At 39.4% G+C, this 21066-nt stretch overlaps 1 protein-coding gene across 1 annotated transcript in view; it reads left to right on the forward strand.

Moving 5' to 3' along the window:
* Window positions 1-21066, forward strand: part of LOC150088367 (methionine synthase-like) — a 668558-nt gene that overhangs the window by 16701 nt on the left and 630791 nt on the right. The window contains 1 exon segment of the mRNA XM_090370745.1: window positions 8243-8332. Coding sequence (XP_090226871.1) covers window positions 8243-8332 — 90 coding nt within the window.

The raw sequence follows: 21066 nt of genomic DNA on the forward strand, positions 1-21066 counted from the left end.
GTAGGTGAGACATCGAGACGTCTCCAGGATCGCCTCACGGAACACGACAGAGCAATCCGGCTTGCCGAAACTGACCAGTCCGCGCTTGCAGAACATTTTTGGGCTACCAACCACGATCTTGACCCCAAGCGCGACTTTGAGATAGTGGACCACGCGCGACACTTTCGCCACCGCCTATGGCTAGAGTCACTAAACATAATGAACAACCCTAAGGCATTAAATCGCCAGAAAGGCATGCGTATACATCCAATCCTGGAGACAACCGTTTTATTGATGGATGATCACTGGCGCAAGGCAGCACGCGTCCGTGCTACAACAATGACGAATGAGTAACGTGCCACACTTTGCTTGTAATGTATTCAAAAATTCTGTCAGTTGAGAAAGGGACACGAGTTCCGAAAGCTTCTGGAAATATTTTATTTTATTTTATTTTATTTTACTGGGTATACTTTAAATAAATATCTGTTAAACTATGGACCCCAGTACTCCAGGCCCATTTGTCACTAAGTTTATCATTTTTATATTTAGCTCTGTCTGCAATATGAGCAATTTTCCAAGCAGAAGGAAAAATGCCAGTGGAATTGGCAAGTGTAAAAAGGTAGCATGAACAGGAGTGAGATAGCTTCATCAAGACTTGGAGCTTTTAGCATCAGAATTGATCCTAATTGTAGCATTTCTATTGAAAGTCCATAGGAGGCACTGAGTGAGTGTATTGAACGTGGTGGTTTATCAAGATAGTCATTACAAGAGTTAGAAGAAAAAGTAGGATGCTAGTAGTAGCTGAGCATTCTGCTCTCTTGCCAATTGCTTTGGCAAGAGAGCAGAATGCTCAGCTACCATTTAGACAAGATGCAGATTTTCTACTCTTAGCCTGTTAAAAATCAGGTTCAGATTGATTGACTATTTTACATTTGTTGCAAGCTTTAGTAGGCAGAAAATGAAGCTAGTGATTTGGATATAAAGTGATATGCAACATCTTGGACAGCCTTAGCATATTTATTGGAAAACTGAGTTTTAGATAAAGGAAGAGATTTTATTATTATTATTGTATAGCCAAGTGGTAAGGAGTGAGATTGCAGTAGTACACACTCTTTGAGTGGACTTGCGGTTCAAGCCCGTGACTGCTAAATGCAATTACTTATTGTATTCACGATTATTATTGTAAACACCACCGGTTGTATAAACAGGATATTTTTTTTTTTGTAGTGGTGGCAAGTGATGTAAGAAAGCAAGCTTATACAGCATCATCCAAAAAAAAAAAAAAAAAAACCCCTTCCCAATATCATTTGCCCATCTTCTACTAGTTTGTTTAGTTGATCTTGAATTAATTCAAATTATCCATCTCTACAACACCAGATGGGAGTTTGTTCCAACAATCAGCTACTTGCTGGCTGAAGGAAAATTTCGACTTATCTGTCCTGCAACCATCCCTCCTCAACTTGAATTATGCTCCCTCATTTGTAGTCCAAGCAGCAGGACGGATTCTATCAGCAAAGGTTCTGAGCAACAGGAAAGATTCCATCAGCAAAAGGGTGCTCTTCTTTGCACCAGTTCAGCAAGTCCATGTCCTTCCTGAAATGAGGCTTCCACACCTGTATGTAGTACTCAAGAGATAACCTAACCATTGCCTTATACAATGGGATAATCACTTCCCTATCCCTGCTGGCAAAATTGTATATCATTGGCTGTCTTGGCTGCTTGAACTATCTGCACTGTTCAGAGAACTTCATATCTGACTACACAGTTACTCCCAAATCTTTTTTCATTTTCTACTACCCCAAGTGTGGTACCCTGCAATTGGTATGTTAATTTGGGAGTAAGGAATCTGTATTGTGAGAGTTACTTTGTATACTGTGAGAGTTACTTTGTATACATAGTAATAAAGGCCCTTCATGGCCACAAGATCAAGGGTTAACAAAAGAGAAATTATGACAAGCCTAGATGTCGGGGAGGGGTCACATTCTAGATATGGCATACCATGTCAGGTGGAAAGTAGGTTAATATATAAATAATATTAAATGGTATATCATATAAATAAAATACAGAGAATAGTGAATTAATGAAACAGATTGAGATTATTAAATAATAATTAAATGAGTTAAATATAATATGAGAACTATAAAGAATATATATTATATACATTCTATGGAGCGTTGCTTATAATTATATATACAAATATCAATCTTCGGTGGACATGAACCAAAGGTGCGTGATTGATACCAGGCTCAGTAAGGTACTGAGCACCACCCTGTCAATAGGCATGATCTCTCACAAACTTGTTTATGTCTGCGTCAAGGGTTTCAACTTGAGAGCATCTCACAAGCCAGCTCTCTTAGCTAGCAGGTAGTTGGTTGCTGGAACAAACTTATTTTTGCCATTGTGAAGGTTGCTGGCTAAAATAAATTCCAGGAAGAAGTGGACAAACTTTTGGAGTGAATGGATGGGTGAAATGGGAACTTTTTTTTTTTTTTTGGCTCTGCTAATGCTACTCTGATATTGCAGGAATCTATCAGAGAGAGAGAGAGAGAGAGAGAGAGAGAGATGTAAGCAGTTGTGCCAGGGGGAAAGAGCATGGGGTTGATCTAAGGGCTGTTTGTGGGACTCTCCAGCAGCACATATCCCAGAAAGAGGATGAAGAGATATTCTCTACCATTAACCTTTGACTTGGCAGCAGACATCTATTTGAGGAGGAAGTCTCTGAATGTTGAGCAACTTGGCCGTTGATGTTGTTCACTTCTGGGAAGGCAGCTGTTTGTTGGCAGTCCAGTTGAGGAACCAGAATTCTACAGCAAACAGTGGTTTTATTGTTGTGGGGGCAGCTGATGACCATATTTTGGCAGCATATAGGAGTGGAGAGTAAACAATTGTATTGATGTATTTTACTGTGGTCTTTTGGTCATTGACATACTGCAGATGTTGGTGAGTAACCCATCTGAGTTTGCTAATGCAAGTGAGAAGCATTTCAAGACGGTGGTGAAAGCAGAGTTAGAAGTCAAAGATTTTTCATAGATCTGTATATTTAAACAATTTGGGATTGGAGAATCTAAGAATGTTGGTTGAATGTGGAAGAGATCTGCTTGAGGGAGAACAGCATGCATTCTGATTTCTGTAGGTTTATCTTTATCCTGAGGCTGAATTAATTGACGTAAATTGCCATCTCTTGCAACTTCATCTCAATCAGTCTTGTTACCTGTGCAAGGTTATAATTTTTACTAACTGGTGTAAGGATCTTGATATTACCAGCATAACAGATTCAATCAGGCGTAGTTTGACAAATGGGGAGAAAAGGGCTGTGAATCAGGAAGGCCAGAAAGAATCCCACCTTGAGGAATGCCAGCTGAGATCTGTCTGGTAATAAAATTTTTCTTTACTGAAAAGTTGACCACCTGTTTCTATAGGAGTGAAAAAAGGAAGTGGTGAATGTCCCCTCTGGTGTGGTAGTGGTTTTTAAGCAGCTGCAGAAGTGGAAAAATCTGAACAGAATCAAATGCAGCCTTTATGTCAATATAGATTATTGCAAGTTCAACTTTACTTTCAAAAGTGGAGAGGATAATTTTGGTGGTAGTCAGGAGGTTGGTAATGGTAGATCTATGAGCTAGTGAGCAATGGATCTGAGGGGGCCTATTTTGGAGAATCTGTTTGGTGAGAATGGGGAGAAGAGCTTTCTCTAGACCTTTTAATTGATGGAAGGAGTTTGAGATGGGCCTTAAGTGCTTTGCCATTGTGGAGCATTAACTTTAAGTAAGAGACTTGTGTTTTAGACATTCCACAGAGGTGGAAAAAATGCTTAATTAGCATTTTTTTCCCCACCTCTGTGATGTCAATAATGGTCATATTGATAAGCGGCTACAGCCATTTTTTTGTGATGGAGATTGTTGGCAGTAATTCAAGCTGAAATGCACTCATTGTTATGGATAAATCATTCTAGTATTCTAGGGAAGCAGTGAATCTGGAAACATAGTTAAGCCAGTGTTCCGGGTCCAGTTACTGGAGGAATCCAGAGTATAGATCCTTGTAAGGGGCTTTCCTCTACCTATGGTGCTTTCAATAAAGTTTTTGATGGATTGACATGTAAAAGTTGAATATGGCATGTGCCTTTGAGTAGGCAATTCTGTTATTTGCATCATGGGACAGTTTCCAGATTTTGTGGAGGTGTTGCTTTAATTGAATTGATTTAGATTTGGTGTCCACCTTGCTCTGGACCAGGGGAGATATTGAAGCAGCATAAAATGCCATAGTGTTTAGCCAGTTGGTGATTAGGTTTATGGTCTGTGATAGAGCATTGTGAAGTGAAGCTTCACAATACTCTAATATAGACACATTAATAAGGGATTATGAATGCTTCCTCAATACATTTTGAAAATTTGTGAAATTTGGGGCTAGTTACAGTGACAGTTGTCTGATTATATGTGCCAAAGTTCAGTGGTGGAAGACAAAAAGGGTGAGGATAGGATCATGATCTGATTGGAAGGCAGTTTCTAGAGGGAGATACATGGAATGGAGGCTAGACTGTGGTCAGGTTGATTGTCACCCCTGATGGGAAGATCGTTAATGAGCTGGAGACCAGTGCAGGCAAAATGAAAAAGCAAGAGCATTTTGAGACTAACAAATTGAAGTGGCAGGCAGATTGCTGATTGATGAAGCTAGTTCATAATCCAGTTTGAGGTATCCCGGATTATATTAATTGATAACGAAGAGGGGGGATGTAAATAATTGAGAACAATAATGGTGCCGTGGGGAGTGAGGTTATGAAGCCTTATCTGCCTTGGTGGCAGATAAAGCTTCATGATGCTGCATGTGGCTGTCACACCTTGACCCTACTTCATTGGACCACACCTGGGTGGTCATCTCCAGTACTTGGTGTGGCACCTATGTAGCTAGGTGGGCAGGAGCGGCAGTGCGTAGCACATGCTTCTTGATTAGACTGGGGTTCGAGCCCATGACCACCAAATACGGAGGATGCGGAAAGGCCAGGGAATGACCACCGCATATCCTCGGAGCAATATGGCCTTAGTTGCTAATGCTCCTAAATAACAATAACAGTACTTGGTGCAGGCTTTGCACATGAGAGATATAGCTAGTTTACTAACAGTTTTGTCATCGTGAAGGAGTGAGGATTTGGTTGTCAGAGAACAACTTGAATTCACTGGAATTCAGTTCAGTTCAGTTGACTAATAGTTGTAACTGATATTTAGGTCCTACAAGTGGAACTCAATATCAGTTCCATTTGTGTTTTAGACTTCGAGGTAGTAAGCAATAGCCTGTCATACCTGGATAAATGCATGTGACAAGCTACAGGGATCATTATATTTGTAGTATTTGGTTATGTTCATCAATTCTCACATCAGAAGATGGGATTATTGTTTCTGCAGCACCACAGTAAACTTGGCATTCTGTCCATAGAAGATATTTCAGATCATTATATTTTAGATAAGTATGACCTTTACTGTACAAAACTTTATAAGAATTTTACTAATTTGGTTAGGGAAAACTAATATGCAGTTTGACAAACCAGTCATTTGACAGCAGTAGTTGGCTGTGGAGAAGTTTTCTGTAATGCTGGAAAAAGCTTTGCCAAGAGTTTTTATTATTAATATTATTAAAATAATTTAAAAAATATTAAAAACGTGAAATTACAAATATAAGTGATTAAATATCATAAATTATTATACGCAGAGCAATACCTCGCATAGCACTGATAATTGGTACCAAATTTTCCGTATATGTAACCGTGCTGATTGAGGTATGATTATAATGGGTTTTAATTGAATGAGTATCAGAGAAACAGTCTATAAACAATTTGCACACGATAGCCAATTAAAAGGATTTGAAATAAAAAATATTACAAAAATTTTATTAATGAAAAGGTAACATCATGAGAGATGAGAAAAAAGCTTTATTGTTTATTTTGGTATTTCAATAATGAAGTCTGGTGAAGTCGTCTCTTCTTTTTCTTGGCATATAAGTCTTTGTAGCATTGAATCCCATTTTGTAAAATTTGCCATATCTTGATGCTACGTTCAACATTCGGATCGCCATTAATAATCACCTTGGAGGCCATGTCAACCCTCCGAAAAACTTAGTCCAATTCTTCTGTTGAAAATTATTTTGGTGCCACTTCAGTGTTATCCACTTCAGAATTGTTTTCCTCTTCCTCATATGCAGTTTGCTCATCAATTTCAAGGAGAGTTGCATTATCTAAGTCATATGTATGTGAGTTAGTGCAGTCACGTATATTGGCAGTGTCCAAAGTTTTGAATCTCAAGTCTTTTCCGATCTTCACAATGTCTCGACAATTGTCTGAACTTGTGATTCAGAACCAGTGAAATCATTTGCCAAATGGGACAAATCATGCTGCCAAACAGAACGCATGTTGTTGACAGTGATTTATAGCCAAGATGCAGATATATTTTCAATTGCATTCCTGATGTTATTCCAAATTTTTCCAAAATGTTAGTAAAGATGATGATCCCACTCCTGTTGAAGCCTCAATCACTTGAGAAAAAGTTCACTGCAGATAATACACTTTGAATGTGGCAATTATGTCTTGATCCATGGGTTGTAAGGGAGACGCTGTGTTAGGTGGAAGAAAGCATATTTTTACATTTTCATTGAGATCAGAAATTTCAGGTGGATGGCCTGGTGCATTGTCTAAAAGCAACAAAATTTTGTACTTCATCCCTTCATCTTTGCAGTAATGTTCAACCATCAGACAAGAATAATTCATGAACCATTCTGTAAACAATTCTCTTGTAATCCATGCTTTCTTATTGGATTGCCAAATTATGGACAATGTGCTTTTTTGTGCAACCCTTTAGAGCTCTTGGGTTTTCTGCTCTGAACACATGAATAGAGGCTTCAATTTAAAATCTTCCACCCAACAAAATTGTTAATGATTTTTTGATGCTTTATATGCAGGTTGGGCCTTTTCATTTTCAGCTAAAAAAGTTCATGAGGGCATTTTTTTCCAGGACAGTCCAGTTTTGTCAATGCTGAAAATTTGTTCATCCTTTTAGCCACTTCTTCAATATCTTTCAATTCACTGGGAAACCTTGTAACAGTATCTTTGTTTGCACTTTCACCTGAGATATGGACATTGTGAAGCCCAACATGGTTTTTAAAGCAGAAAAATCAACCACGACTGGCTGTAAATATTTCTTTAGTCACGTCCTCCTCTTCATTTTTTTTCCTTCAGCGTGTTATAAAGGCTCATGGCTTTCGCTTGAATGATGTTTTGACTCAAAGGAATTTTCTTTTGATTGCAGTCTTCTATCCATATTAATAAAGGACATTCCTTATTAATCAGTAGTGAACTTCTTTGCTTAGTTATCACTTTCGTCATGCAAAATGCTGTAGAAATTCCCTGCTCTCTATACTGATCCTTCTTTCGAATAATCGTTCCCTCTGATGCTTCATTCATTCATTTCATTTTTCCATACGATTTTAGCATACAATGCACTGTCTTCATGGCACTTGATAATATCTAGTTTTTTTTTCTAATGTAAGCCATTTATGTTTAGTAGCTCCACCACTCATTACTTTTCCTTTTTTTTGACTAATCGTTTTGTATTTAAAGGAGAGCACACGCTTCTTGGTTAGACCGGGGTTCGAGCCCGTCACCACCAAATACGGAGGATGTGGAAAGGTCAGGGAATGACCACCGCATATCCCGGAGCAATATGGCCTTAGTTGCTAATGCTCCTAAAAACCAAATAACAAACAAACAAACAAACAAACAAACAATTTAAAGGAGTAAAAAATAAGTTGTGAAATGAAAAGTTTGAAAAGCTACCATGTTGTCTCATCAGAATGGAATTAAGAATACTGAATACTGTTGCACATTGCCGCTGACTGCCTGAGGGGAGCTATTGGCACATGTGCATGTGAGACAAAAGAGTTGGCACTACAGCATATATGTACGCATACCTAGACTATGACAGTGCAGCATATATGTAGAGTATGTGTCTAGGCTATTGAATGAGTTTTAATATTTACAGTAAATTTTCGACTTAAGCTTAATTGAAAATTGTGTTATAGTGAAATCCGTTCTGCTAAGTGAGGTATTGCTGTATTATTATAAATATTATTAAAAATTTGTCTTATTTTTGTTTTTATTGAGAACAAATGATTTTGATATATTATTATTTGAATTCAGTATTGGTTCATTTAAAATGTTTATTTAAATGTTTAAGATTGATTTATTTTTTGTATATTAAGAAACCTTTTTTTTTTTTTTTTTTAGAACTGCAATTTCACAGAACCTGTTATTTCCAGTACAGCCATAGTGTTTTAAATAATATGAATGCACAAAGTTCAAGAATAGCTTCATGCAGTAAGTTATTTAAAATATTAGATAAGTGTTAAAGCTTTATGGATCTGAGGTAAGTTCAAAAAGTTAATAGTAAAGAAGTTGCTATTAGTAACACATATATATAACCAATACCTCAAATTCATCAAATTTATTTACATCAGATTCTCCTATAATTAGTATATAAGTAAGTATATGTGTGATTGTTTTTGCTCTTAGTAACCCTAACACAGCCGATATAGTTGCATGTAACCCATGCAGTGCCTTATAATTTGCCATACCTTGCCTTCCAGGGCTCTGCTTGTGACTGTGAGGCGCCTCTGTAGCCAGGTGGGAAGGAGCAGCAGTGCGTAGCACATGCTTCTTGATTAGACCAGGGTTTGAGCCTGTCATCACCAAATGTGGAGGATGCGGAAAGGTCAGGAAATGACCACCGCATTTTCTCGGAGCAATATGACCTTAGTTGCTAATGCTCCTAAAAACCGGCCCCGAGTGCCAAGCGTTTTCCAAGTGATCAAGTGATTTAAAGTGATTCTAGAGTATGCTTCTCAATTAAACTTAGTTTATTATATTTATAGTGATCTTCATTTTTTAGTACTTCATAAGTAAGTTTTGCTAAAAGGATCTAGCAAACTAACAGAAAGGAAAGTCACCATTCTTTTTTCTCTTATCTCAAACTAACCACCAACCTTACTAACTTATAGATGCTGCTTGGTCACTTGGTGGCACCGCTCTTGCCTCCTCGTGGCGGGGCTGGAAACCTGGGAGTTGGAAGGTACGCCCCCAGGGCTAAAAGAGCAAATCATGAGTAGTAAAGTCACTACTTCCCAAGGGACTTCAGAAAAGATCCCACCAAATCGGCTTGATGAAGAACCAGAAAATAATGCCAAAAGGCAAAGAACAGACGGCTCCAAACCATCACCGACTCCTTTGTTCCTAATCATCCACTCCACTGGAGAGGAGACATTAGGAAAGAAATCCCCATTTTTCATCCAAAAAGTCTTGGAAGGACTAGCCAGAACACCAAAAATGGTCAGGCGACTCCAATCTGGAGATTTATTAGTTGAAACGTCCAGTACTAGACATTCAGAAAAATTACTGAATGTATCAAACTTTGGAGGTATATCAGTAGTGGTCACCCCCCCATAACACCTTAAACTCTTCGCGGAGAGTAATCTCCGAATGGGATCTCTTACACGTTACTGAAGAGGAAATCAGCAAAGAACTCCAAAATCAAGGAGTGACGAATGTAAGACGGATTTCTATTTGGAGAGATGGAAATGTAATACCTACCAAAACCTTAATCCTGACATTTAACACACCAAAAATCCCTTGCGCTGTTTCAAGTGTCAGCAATTTGGACACTCACAAACAGCATGTAGAAACACACCGACATGCACTAAATGTGGATCCAAACAACATCAGATTGATGACTGCCCAGCCACAGCCCCAAAGTGTCCAAATTGTAAAGGAGAACATCCCGCATACTCCAGAACATGTGATAGATGGAAAAAAGAAAAAAGAAATACAGAAATACAAAACAGACCACAATATTACATACCAAGAAGCAAGAAAAATGGTCCAGCCAACCATAACCAATAGACCAACGTACGCACAAGTAGCAACTAAATTTATATCAGTGGAATGTCAAACTGAAATCTCAATTCCTCCAAATGAATCTTTTTCTCCACAAGTCAACACTTACTCCAAGCAAAGCAACAAGATAAGCACGAGAAAACAGTAAACACACCGATCTCAATCCCCTCAGATTCTCCAATCTTTCAACAGTGTTAAGAGTAATGGCAGACTACGAAATCACGAACCTAACTCAGAATTTATGGAATTTGAGAAAACAGGAAAGGTAGATGACGATACGTTGGACATCCATGCTGAAGAATTAGAAGAAGATATGGATACCGGAAAACCGGTATTTCTCAAAAGAGATAGAGTAAGGACAGAAAAACAAAAGACAGCCACCCAACATGCACTAAATGTGGATCCAAACAACATCAGATTGATGACTGCCCAGCCACAGCCCCAAAGTGTCCAAATTGTAAAGGAGAACATCCTGCATACTCCAGAACATGTGATAGATAGAAAAAAGAAATACAGAAATACAAAACAGACCACAATATTACATACCAAGAAGCAAGAAAAATGGTCCAGCCAACCATAACCAATAGACCAACGTACGCACAAGTAGCAACTAAATTTATATCAGTGGAATGTCAAACTGAAATCTCAATTCCTCCAAATGAATCTTTTTCTCCACAAGTCAACACTTACTCCAAGCAAAGCAAAAAGATAAGCACGAGAAAACAGTAAACACACCGATCTCAATCCCCTCAGATTCTCCAATCTTGCAACAGTGTTAAGAGTAATGGCAGACTACGAAATCACGAACCTAACTCAGAATTTATGGAATTTGAGAAAACAGGAAAGGTAGATGACGATACGTTGGACATCCATGCTGAAGAATTAGAAGAAGATATGGATACCGGAAAACCGGTATTTCTCAAAAGAGATAGAGTAAGGACAGAAAAACAAAAGACAGCCACCCAACGAAAACAGTTCGAGGGGCTGAGCAAATATAAATAATGGATAAAATTATCCAGTGGAACTGTTGTGGATTACGTACTAATTTTGACGACGTACAGTATCTGATCACCCATTACACACCAATCTGTATATGTCTCCAGGAAACGTACCTCAAACAACAAGATACCCTGAATATCAGGAACTACTCAATGTACAGAAGAGACCAAATAACTCAAAGTATAACACATGGAGTAGTTGCTATATTAGTAAATGACAATACCAACACAACAGGTGCATTTAAATAGCCCATTAGAAGCGGTAGCAGTTTGTACAATAGCAAGGTCCCTATTAACCATATGTTCATTATACATTCCACCAGGAGAAGGTGTCTCTTATGAAGACCTAGACGCATTACTACAACAACTACCACCCCCAATTTGTCTGATGGGAGATATGAATGGACATAAACCCTTTGTGTGGATGCTCCGACTACAACAGAAGAGGACGCATTGAACAACTGCTAGATAATCATAACCTCTTACTTCTTAACAGGGGTAACCACACTTACTTCCATTTTCCAACTCGGACCACCACAGCTATAGGTCTTACCATATGTATTCCTACACTTTACACAGCATTTAATTGGGAAGTTTTTGAGGATCCTCTTGGGAGTGATCATTATCTAGTAATTTCCACACTGGTCAGTGAATATCCATATCATACCAGCAGGACTCCTTGCTGGCTGGAAAATAGAAAAAGCTAATTGGGAAGCATTCAGGAGGAAAGCAGTTTTCAACACCAATATCATTGAGCAGGAAACAGTAGTTGTTGCACTAGCACATGTCACAGAAACCATACAAAACGCAGGCAAGCTAACAATCCCTAAGACTTCATCACGTTTTCCAAACCGTCCGAAAACATGGTGGAATGATGACTGCACTGAAACAAGAAAACAGAATAGGGCATGGAACCGTTTTCGCAGGTATCCCACAACAAAATCTGATTCAGTTCAAAAGAATGTGTGCCATAGCGCGATTTACTAGGAAGCAGAGTCGAAAAGCAACATGGATCAAATTCACATCTACTATAAACAAAAAAACAAATGCACATATAGTCTGGAATAAAATAAGAAAAATGACAGGTAAATATAGAAATAGGCCATCACCAATACTGATCTGCAATGGAATTTGTTTTTTTTTTTTTTTTTTTTTTTTATGAGAACCCCAAACACGAAAGGTATCAAAACCTATAGTACTTAGTACCGTGCATGGGTTGAAGGAGAAGTATGGGGAGAGGGGGATGCCGGAAACTTTGCTCTAGAGACTAAACATGGGTTTAACCACTTCAAGTCTCCAATAAGCAAAGTGGTGGTATTTCACCGGTTGATGAAAGTCAGGCAAGACCTTCGCAAAAGTATCAGCGAAAGATTCATACCATCCGGAATTTCTGATCCAAAAAGAAAAAGCAGAAAAGCATAAGATCAAATTTAAATCAAAAGGTAATGAACCCTACCATTCACAATAAACGAACTACACAAAGTTTTGTTCACAGCCAGGCCAATTGCAGTAGGCCCAGACGATATACATTACGACATGATCAAGCACCTTAACAAGACTGAATTAGAAAATTTATTGAAACTGTATAACAGAATATTCCAAGAAAATGTATTTCCAAACACACGGTGCCATGCAATAGTACTGGCTTTCCCGAAACCTGACAAAGACCTGACAAATCCATGCAACTATCGACCAATAGCCCTCACCAGCTGTTTAGGAAAATTATTAGAAAAAATGATAAACAAGAGACAGATTTGGTATCTAGAGAAAAATAACATCTACACAAACATGCAATGTGGTTTTAGACATCATAGATCTACTCTGGACCACCTAGTCAGGATAGAAGCCAACATCAGAAATGCATTTATCAGATCACAACATATGGTTACAGTATTTTTTGACATCGAAAAAGCTTACGATACCACTTGGAGATATGGGATCCTGCGAGATATGCACCATGCTGGACTCAGAGGCAATCTCCCTATGTTTATCCAAAACTTTCTTATGAACAGAACCTTCCAAGTCAAAGTATAAACTTCTTTCTCTAAAATCTACCAACAAGAAGGCGTTTTCCACAGGGCTCAGTCTTGAGTGCCACTTTGTTTGCCATAAAGATTAATTCGATCACAAATCAACTCTCTCCTTCAGTTTCACATGCACTTTACGTTGATGACTTTAGTATCTCTAGTCAGGCACAGAACATGACAACTATCGAGAGACAATTGCAATGCGCAATCAACAATATAAGTAAGTGGGCACTAGATAAGGGTTTTAGACTGTCAACACAAAAAACAATATGTGTACATTTTTGTCACAAAAGAAATCTCCATCCTGATCCTGAACTAAAATTAGAAGGCAAAAATATACCAACGCAGCCGAAGGCAAAATTTCTCAGACTAATCTTAGATAAGAAACTCACATTCGTGGAGCATATCCGAGAGCTGCGTAAAAGCTGTACAAAACACCTGAACATACTTAAAATGCTTTCGTCAACAGCATGGGGAGCAGACAGATATTCCTTACTAAACCTATACAAAGCACTCATTAGATCAAAATTGGACTATGGAGCCCCAGTGTACGATTCAGCACGGAAAACAGCTCTGAAATGGCTGGATCCAGTTCATCACAGTGCACTGCGTATATCTACTGGCGCTTATCGTACCTCTCCCATATATAGTCTCTATGCCGAAGCCAATGAACCACCTTTAACTCTTAGGGGACAGCAACTCGCATTGTGTTATACATTTAAAATAAAATCTATGCATGGACACCCTACTTGGGAGACCCTCTTTGATCCACGATGCAGAAACATATATCAGAATCGCCAACAAGCAAACCAACCACTGGGAATTAGAATGCAAGACTTTTTGGCAGTACATAACCTTAATATAGACAAAATAGCACACATGCCAGTTCATACTCCTCCACCATGGGATTCGCATATCCCAATATGCGACTTCTCCTTTCAGAAATGGAATAAAAAAGCGATACCTTCAACAATCTTCCAACAGTTACATGCAGAGCACAGAATTCAATTTCCTGACTATATTCCAATATACACAGATGGTTCAAAACAGACACTTTAGTGGGAGCAGCAGCTGTATTTCCAAATATAACTTTAACACAACAGCTACTGAAAGAGTGCAGTGTATACACGGCAGAATTATATGCAATAAAAATAGCCTTAACTCATCTACAAGATAAGCATTATACGAGAAGTGTAATATATACAGATTCCTTGAGTTCCTTACAATCCATGCAAAACATAGGTACATCCAAACACCCAATCCTTTGGCACATACGGCAGATACTAACTGACTGCGCCAGAAATGAACAGGATACTTTTTTCTGCTGGATCCCAGGACATACAGGGATTGCGGGAAACGGAGCAGCAGATAAGTCAGCCAAAGAAGCCATACTACAGATTGGAGAGGATATATCAGTCCAGTATTCTGATTACAAGCCTGCGATATGGCGCATTTGCCAGTTGCAATGGCAAGAAACTTGCAATCAGCAAACGCAAACAAATTATACCAAACATAGTAAAAAAGGCCTACGTGCTCTGGATTCATTACGAAAATTTTATTTTGTTTCTCAGAGCAAACTAAACTAGAATTACAATTAATAAGCTTTCGGCTGGGAGGCAGCCTTCTTCAGATTGAATACATGAATGGCAGTTGGAATAGAGATGTGCACTGCCAGGATGGTGCGTGAGGCGTGTGGTTAATTGTTTGTTGATGTTTGTGGCTGTGACGTATGGTGGTGACGTGGCCAGCGTTTGTCTAGGGATAGAATTACTGCCTCTGTGATGGGGTTAACTTGGCAACCACTGTTCCTGTTCAAAGAGGCATCCGAGCATTTTATATTTAACGATTCCAACCAGGTGCGCTTTAGGTAATGGTGGGACCTGTCCACAACCACGACATCGCGGTGTGGGTCGATGTCGTGGCGGGTTGTCCAGACATGCTCGGCGATAGCTGAGTGTTCTACATCTGCTAAACGGATCGCCCTTTTATGTTCTGAGAGACGTTTCTGGAGTCGACGTCCAGTCTCTCCAAAGTAGCAGCTGGCGCAGTCACGGCAAGAGATGCGATAGACCAAACCGCTCTGTAGAAGAGTGGGGACGGGTGTTTTTACGTTGGAGATAAGAGAACGCAGTTTCTTGCCTGGGAGTTGGATGCATTTTATCCCATATGATTTTAGGATTCTACAGATCTGTTGTGACAGGTTGGGGTAGTATGGGATAAATGCCCTCGTGGATGACTCGTCACTGTTGGCGTTGCTGTTGGTGGTAGTAGTAGTAGTAGTAGTAGTAGTGGCATGTGATGCTAAGCTTTATCAGATAAAGCCTGTAATCCGACATTGGCAGTCTAGTCTGCGCAGGAGTCGCAGAGAGGAAGTTGTTCTAGCTCGCCTCCGCATAGGACACAGTCATCTTACGCATGCATTTCTGCTGAGGGCAGATGACTGTCCTATGTGTGAGAACTGTGACACCTATTTAAGTATACGTCACATTTTAATCGAGTGTCCACGTTTTAGACATGAACGTGACTTTTATTTTACCGATTTTAGTCATCTGGCTGAGCCTTATACACTCAGTCAGATTTTATCTGACAATGACAATGTGTCTGCTGTTTTTAGCTTTTTAAAATCAGTAAGCCTTTTTACCCGTATTTAAAATTGAATTTTTATTGCTTTGCTGATATACTTTTATACCTTTAACATCTATGTTATATCTCGACATGGTGGCCTAATTAACTAGGTCACTGAATACTTTAATTTTTTACACATGACCTGGATTTGGCGCATTATAGCCTTAGTTGCTAATGCGCCAATAAACCCCAAACCAAACCAAACCAAAGCATGTGATGCAAGAAAGCAAATGTATGAGCTTATGCAGCATCAGCCAAAAAAAAAAAAAAAAAATCACACCATTCCCTCCAAATGCCTGTCCAGTTCCTCCTTAAATTTATTCAACCTATCAACTTCCACAACGACAGATGGAAGTTTGTTCCAGCAATTAACCACCCGCTGGCTAAAGGAAAATTTCCGCACATCTATTCTACATCTGTCCTTTCTTAATTTGAATTTATGCCCCCTTAGGTTCGTAATCTGAACAAGTGGAAGGATCCCATCAGAATTCAGCGTGCTCAACCCATTCAAGGCCTTATATACCTCAATCAGATCACCGCGCAGGTGCCTAGTCTCCAGCCACTGCAATTTGCAGCACTTAAGCCTCTCTTGGTAAGAGGATCCCTTCATTCCCCTCACCTATCTTGTTGCCCTTCTCTGTACACGCTCAAGTAAATCTTCATCCTTCCTAAAATGAGGCCTCCAGACCTGTACGCAGTACTCAAGCCGTGGCCTGACCATTGCCTTATACAGAGGGATAATCACCTCCTTTTCCCTGCTAGCAAAATTCCTATATATCATTGACAAAACCCCATGACCTGCCCTGGCAGCCTGTCTGCATTGCTCAGAAAACTTCATATCTGCCTGCACAATTACTCCCAGGTCTTTTTCATTTTCTACCACCTTAAGTGTAGTACCACACAGTTGGTACGTTTCTCTGGGGTTACTTCTACCCATATGTAGTACTTTGCATTTGTCAAGGTTAAACTTCAGTTGCCACTTCTTAGCCCATCTGCCCAAATTATCTAGATCCTGTTGCAGTAGCACACTGCCATTACTGTCATTAACAACCTTGCCAACCTTTGTATCATCTGCAAACTTCGACATTAAGCATGATATACCTTCATCAATATCATTGATAAATATACAAAACAACAGTGGACCTAACACCGAACCCTGTGGGACTCCACTAATAACATTAGTCCAAGAAGAGCAGCACCCATTGATTACCACCCTCTGTGTTCTAGCACTTAACCATCCTTTTATCCATTCTAGCAACTTACCCTTAATACCATTCTGCTCCAATTTGTACAATAGTCTTCCATGCGCAACAGTGTCAAAAGCTTTCCTGAAATCCAAATATATGATATCAAAATTATTTTTTGCATCCAGTTCCTTTGTAACCACATCATAATATCCTATCAAATTTGTCAGACAAGACTTTCCCTTAACAAACCCATGCTGTGTCTGAATTATTGCTGCAGTCTTGTCTAGATGATCCTGCAATGCATCTTTAACCAGTGACTCCATTATTTTACCCGGAACAGAAGTTAAACTAACTGGTCTGTATTTACTCGTGTCACCCTTTGATCCCCCTTTGTGAATTGGGGATACATTTGCACATCTCCAGTCCGTGGGAACCTCCCCTGAGTCCAAGGATGCTCTCATAATTATGGCTAAGGGTTTGCTTAGTTGCTTTGCCGCCTCCTTTAATATAACTGGATAGATCCCATCCACCCCAGGTGCTTTTCTTACGTTTAACTTCAACAATTTCTCCTCCACTTTGCTCTCAGTTATTACAAAATCATTAAGTATCTTGCTACAATTTGATAACCTTCTGCTATTTTCAAACCTTAATAATTCCTCACGTGTGAATGTAGATGCAAAATACTCATTCAGTTTGTTTGCTATCTGAGCAGGATCATCAACAGTCGAACCATCGATGTCAAGTGGACCAATCAGATTCATCCTCTTCCTTTTAGAGTTTATATAAGTAAAGAAATCCTTGCTGTTTTTCTTAGCATCTTTTGCCAAGGATTTCTCGTAATCTGCCTTCGCCTGCCGAACCTCCTTTGTGACCTGATTACAGATTAACTTATATCTGCCATAGGCTTCTGAGTCGCTTGATAATTTATATGCATCCCATGCATTTTTCTTCTCTGTTACGAGTCTCATTAGTTCATTTGACAACCATTTAGGCCTAAACCCTGAACAATATTTCTTAATAGGTATGAACCTTTTAGTAGCTTCCATGATTAATTCCTTGAATGCTTCCCACTTAGAATTTACTGTTGGTAACATTGTCAGTTGATCCCACTGTACAGAATTTAAAAACTGTCGGAGACCACTGTACTCGCCTTTACGGAAGCAAAAACCCTTTCCTTTCCCCCTGATGGTAATTAAATCTTTAAGTAAATCCCACGTCAGTACACTGTGATCACTGCCACCTAGTGGTTCTTTTATCTGCAAATTCCTAATACATGAATGATCACTACTGATAACCAGATCAAGAGTATTACTTTCTCTGGTTGCCTCTCGAACATGGTGCTGCAGAAAACAATCATCCAATAAATCCACAAAAGTCTGACTAGTGTGTGAGTGCCCAACCCACAAGTTCCAGTCAATATCTGGGAAGTTAAAATCCCCCATTATAAGACATTCCGATTTACTAGCCCACTCTATTTCTCTGTACAATTGTTCATTGTACTCATTCAAGTCATTAGGCCTATAACACACTCCTACTCTTATTTTTGCTTTCGCAGTGCTTATGTCACACCAAACTGACTCAACAGTGCACTGTTCATCTATATCAACTGGATGCACTTCTTTTGATTTTATGTTTTTCTTTATTTACAGCATAACACCTCCTCCCTTCCTATCCTGTCTATCAATGTGGTCGTCACGTTGTCGCGTGCCTGTAGATCACACCTGTCAAGGACGTCGATCGGTAGAATCCTAAAATCATATGGGATAAAATGCATCCATAAAAAACTCCCAGCCAAGAAACTCGTTCTCTTATCTCCAACGTAAAAACACCCGTCCCCACTCTTCTACAGAGCGGTTTGGTCTATCGCATCTCTTGCCGTGACTGCACCAGCTGCTACTTTGGAGAGACTGGACGTCGACTCCAGAAACGTCTCTCAGAACATAAAAGGGCGATCCGTTTAGCAGATGTAGAACACTCAGCTATCGCCGAGCATGTCTGGACAACCCGCCACGACATCGACCCACACCGCGATGTCGTGGTTGTGGACAGGTCCCACCATTACCTAAAGCGCACCTGGTTGGAATCGTTAAATATAAAATGCTCGGATGCCTCTTTGAACAGGAACAGTGGTTGCCAAGTTAACCCCATCACAGAGGCAGTAATTCTATCCCTAGACAAACGCTGGCCACGTCACCACCATACGTCACAGCCACAAACATCAACAAACAATTAACCACACGCCTCACGCACCATCCTGGCAGTGCACATCTCTATTCCAACTGCCATTCATGTATTCAATCTGAAGAAGGCTGCCTCCCAGCCGAAAGCTTATTAATTGTAATTCTAGTTTAGTTTGCTCTGAGAAACAAAATAAAATTTTCGTAAATTATACCAAATAAAGCCGAATATTGAAAACTGGATTTCTAGCAGTCGAAGGTCGAGAAAAGAAGAAACAGCACTCAGCAGGCTAAGAATCGGGGCGTACTCATCTTACACACTCATTTTTGTTGCGAGCAGAGGAACCACCACGATGCCAGACTTGTGACACCGTTCAATCAGTTCAACACATATTAATAGACTATCCTACATATACAAATGAACGTAAACAAGCCTTCAAAGATATTTATGAGACACATGACGCCATTACACTAACAGATCTCTTGAAAAATAAACATGACTACACAGACGTTTTCAACTTTCTTAAAGCTATCAATTTATACCACCTCCTCTAAGGAAGTGAATATAAGCAACAGACTAACACAAGAACGTATGAATCAGGTTAAAATGAACAATTGAAATCGAAAGTAAACCCCTGAAACACATCACACCGTATGAACTGGCGCATTATGACCCACGTAGTCCATGCGCCATTAAACCTCAATACAAACCAAACCAATCCTAAAAACCAAATAACAAACAAGCTTGTGACTGCTGTTAAAATATTAGTCTGTGGATTCCCTCCCCAGTTTTAGTAGCTGTTTTTTGACTCGCCAAACACTGCCTTGATAGGATCAGAAAATATTCTTTCTTGCTTCCTTTTTATTTAAGCTTATTCCATCCCTGTAAAAGCAGTCTCTAACAGTATAGAACATGCTGGAAAAATTTTATTCCTTGCATGGTCTTTTGAATTAGCATTATCAGTGGCAAATGATGCAAGAAAGCAAGTTATACAGCATCAGCCAAAAAAAAAAAAAAACATGACAACCATTTCACCTATTCAATTTGAATTTGTGCCCTCTCGTGTATGGTCTGAGAAAGAGGAAGAATCCCATCAGTATTGAGCTTTCTCAGTCCATTCACAGTTTTAAACATCTCGATCAGATCATCTTGAAGGTGTCTAGTCTCCAGACTGTAATTTGCAGAACTGAAGCTTTTCTTGGTAAGAGAACCCTTTGTTTTGGTTACCAATCTCATTGCCCTTTTCTGTACTCATTCCAGTAGCCCACACTCTTCTTAAAATGAGGCCCCCAGACTTTTGTATGCAGTACTCAAGATTTGGCCTGACCATTGTCTTATACAATGGGATAATCACCTCCTTATCTCTGTTAGCAAAATTCCTGTATAACATTGACAAAACCTCATGAGCTGTCTTGGCAGCCTGTCTGCACTGCTCAGAGAACTTTATATCTGACTGCACAATTACCCCCAGGTCTTTGATTGACAAAGCTCTCGTCACCTCCGTAGCCAGGTGGGAAGGAGCAGCAATGCGTAGCACACACTTCTTGATTAGACCGGGGTTCGAGCCCATCACCACCAAATACGGAGGATGCAGAAAGGTCAGGGAATGACCACCGCATATCCCGGAGCAATATGGCCTTAGTTGCTAATGCTCCTAAAAACCCAATAACAACAACAACAAAGCTCTCATTATTCACTCTCTCCTTATGTTTTTCAAATTTAATAACTCACAGCTTTTTCTCAAATTCTGTACTTGTTAAGAAAATCATCAGATTTGCTTAATATCATATCCACCAATGTGTAAATCATATCTTTTGCACCCATAAATCATGATAATTGTGCTGCATTATTAACTTTTATCTCTGGCAGATATACACTGGTCCTGTTCCACCTATTCTTTTTGCACAATATATTCCCCATTTACCTGACATTAGAGTCACCAAGAATCACCCCTCCTGAGTGCTGGCACCTTCTGCCTTTAAAAATCCTATTATGCTCCTGATAGTTGCATGTACAACAATGTGCATCAGGCATGTATCTCAACATTAAAGCCTACACTGTATAGTGTGGGTGTAATGAGTTGGGCAGCTGAGTGCTTGATCAATCCCTTGCTTTAATTCCTCTATACTTTGATAATTCCTGTATAA

Source organism: Mastigoproctus giganteus, chromosome 3 (genome assembly GCF_048544385.1).
Source record: "Mastigoproctus giganteus isolate SK-2022 chromosome 3, ASM4854438v1, whole genome shotgun sequence".
Taxonomy (NCBI): domain Eukaryota; kingdom Metazoa; phylum Arthropoda; class Arachnida; order Uropygi; family Thelyphonidae; genus Mastigoproctus; species Mastigoproctus giganteus.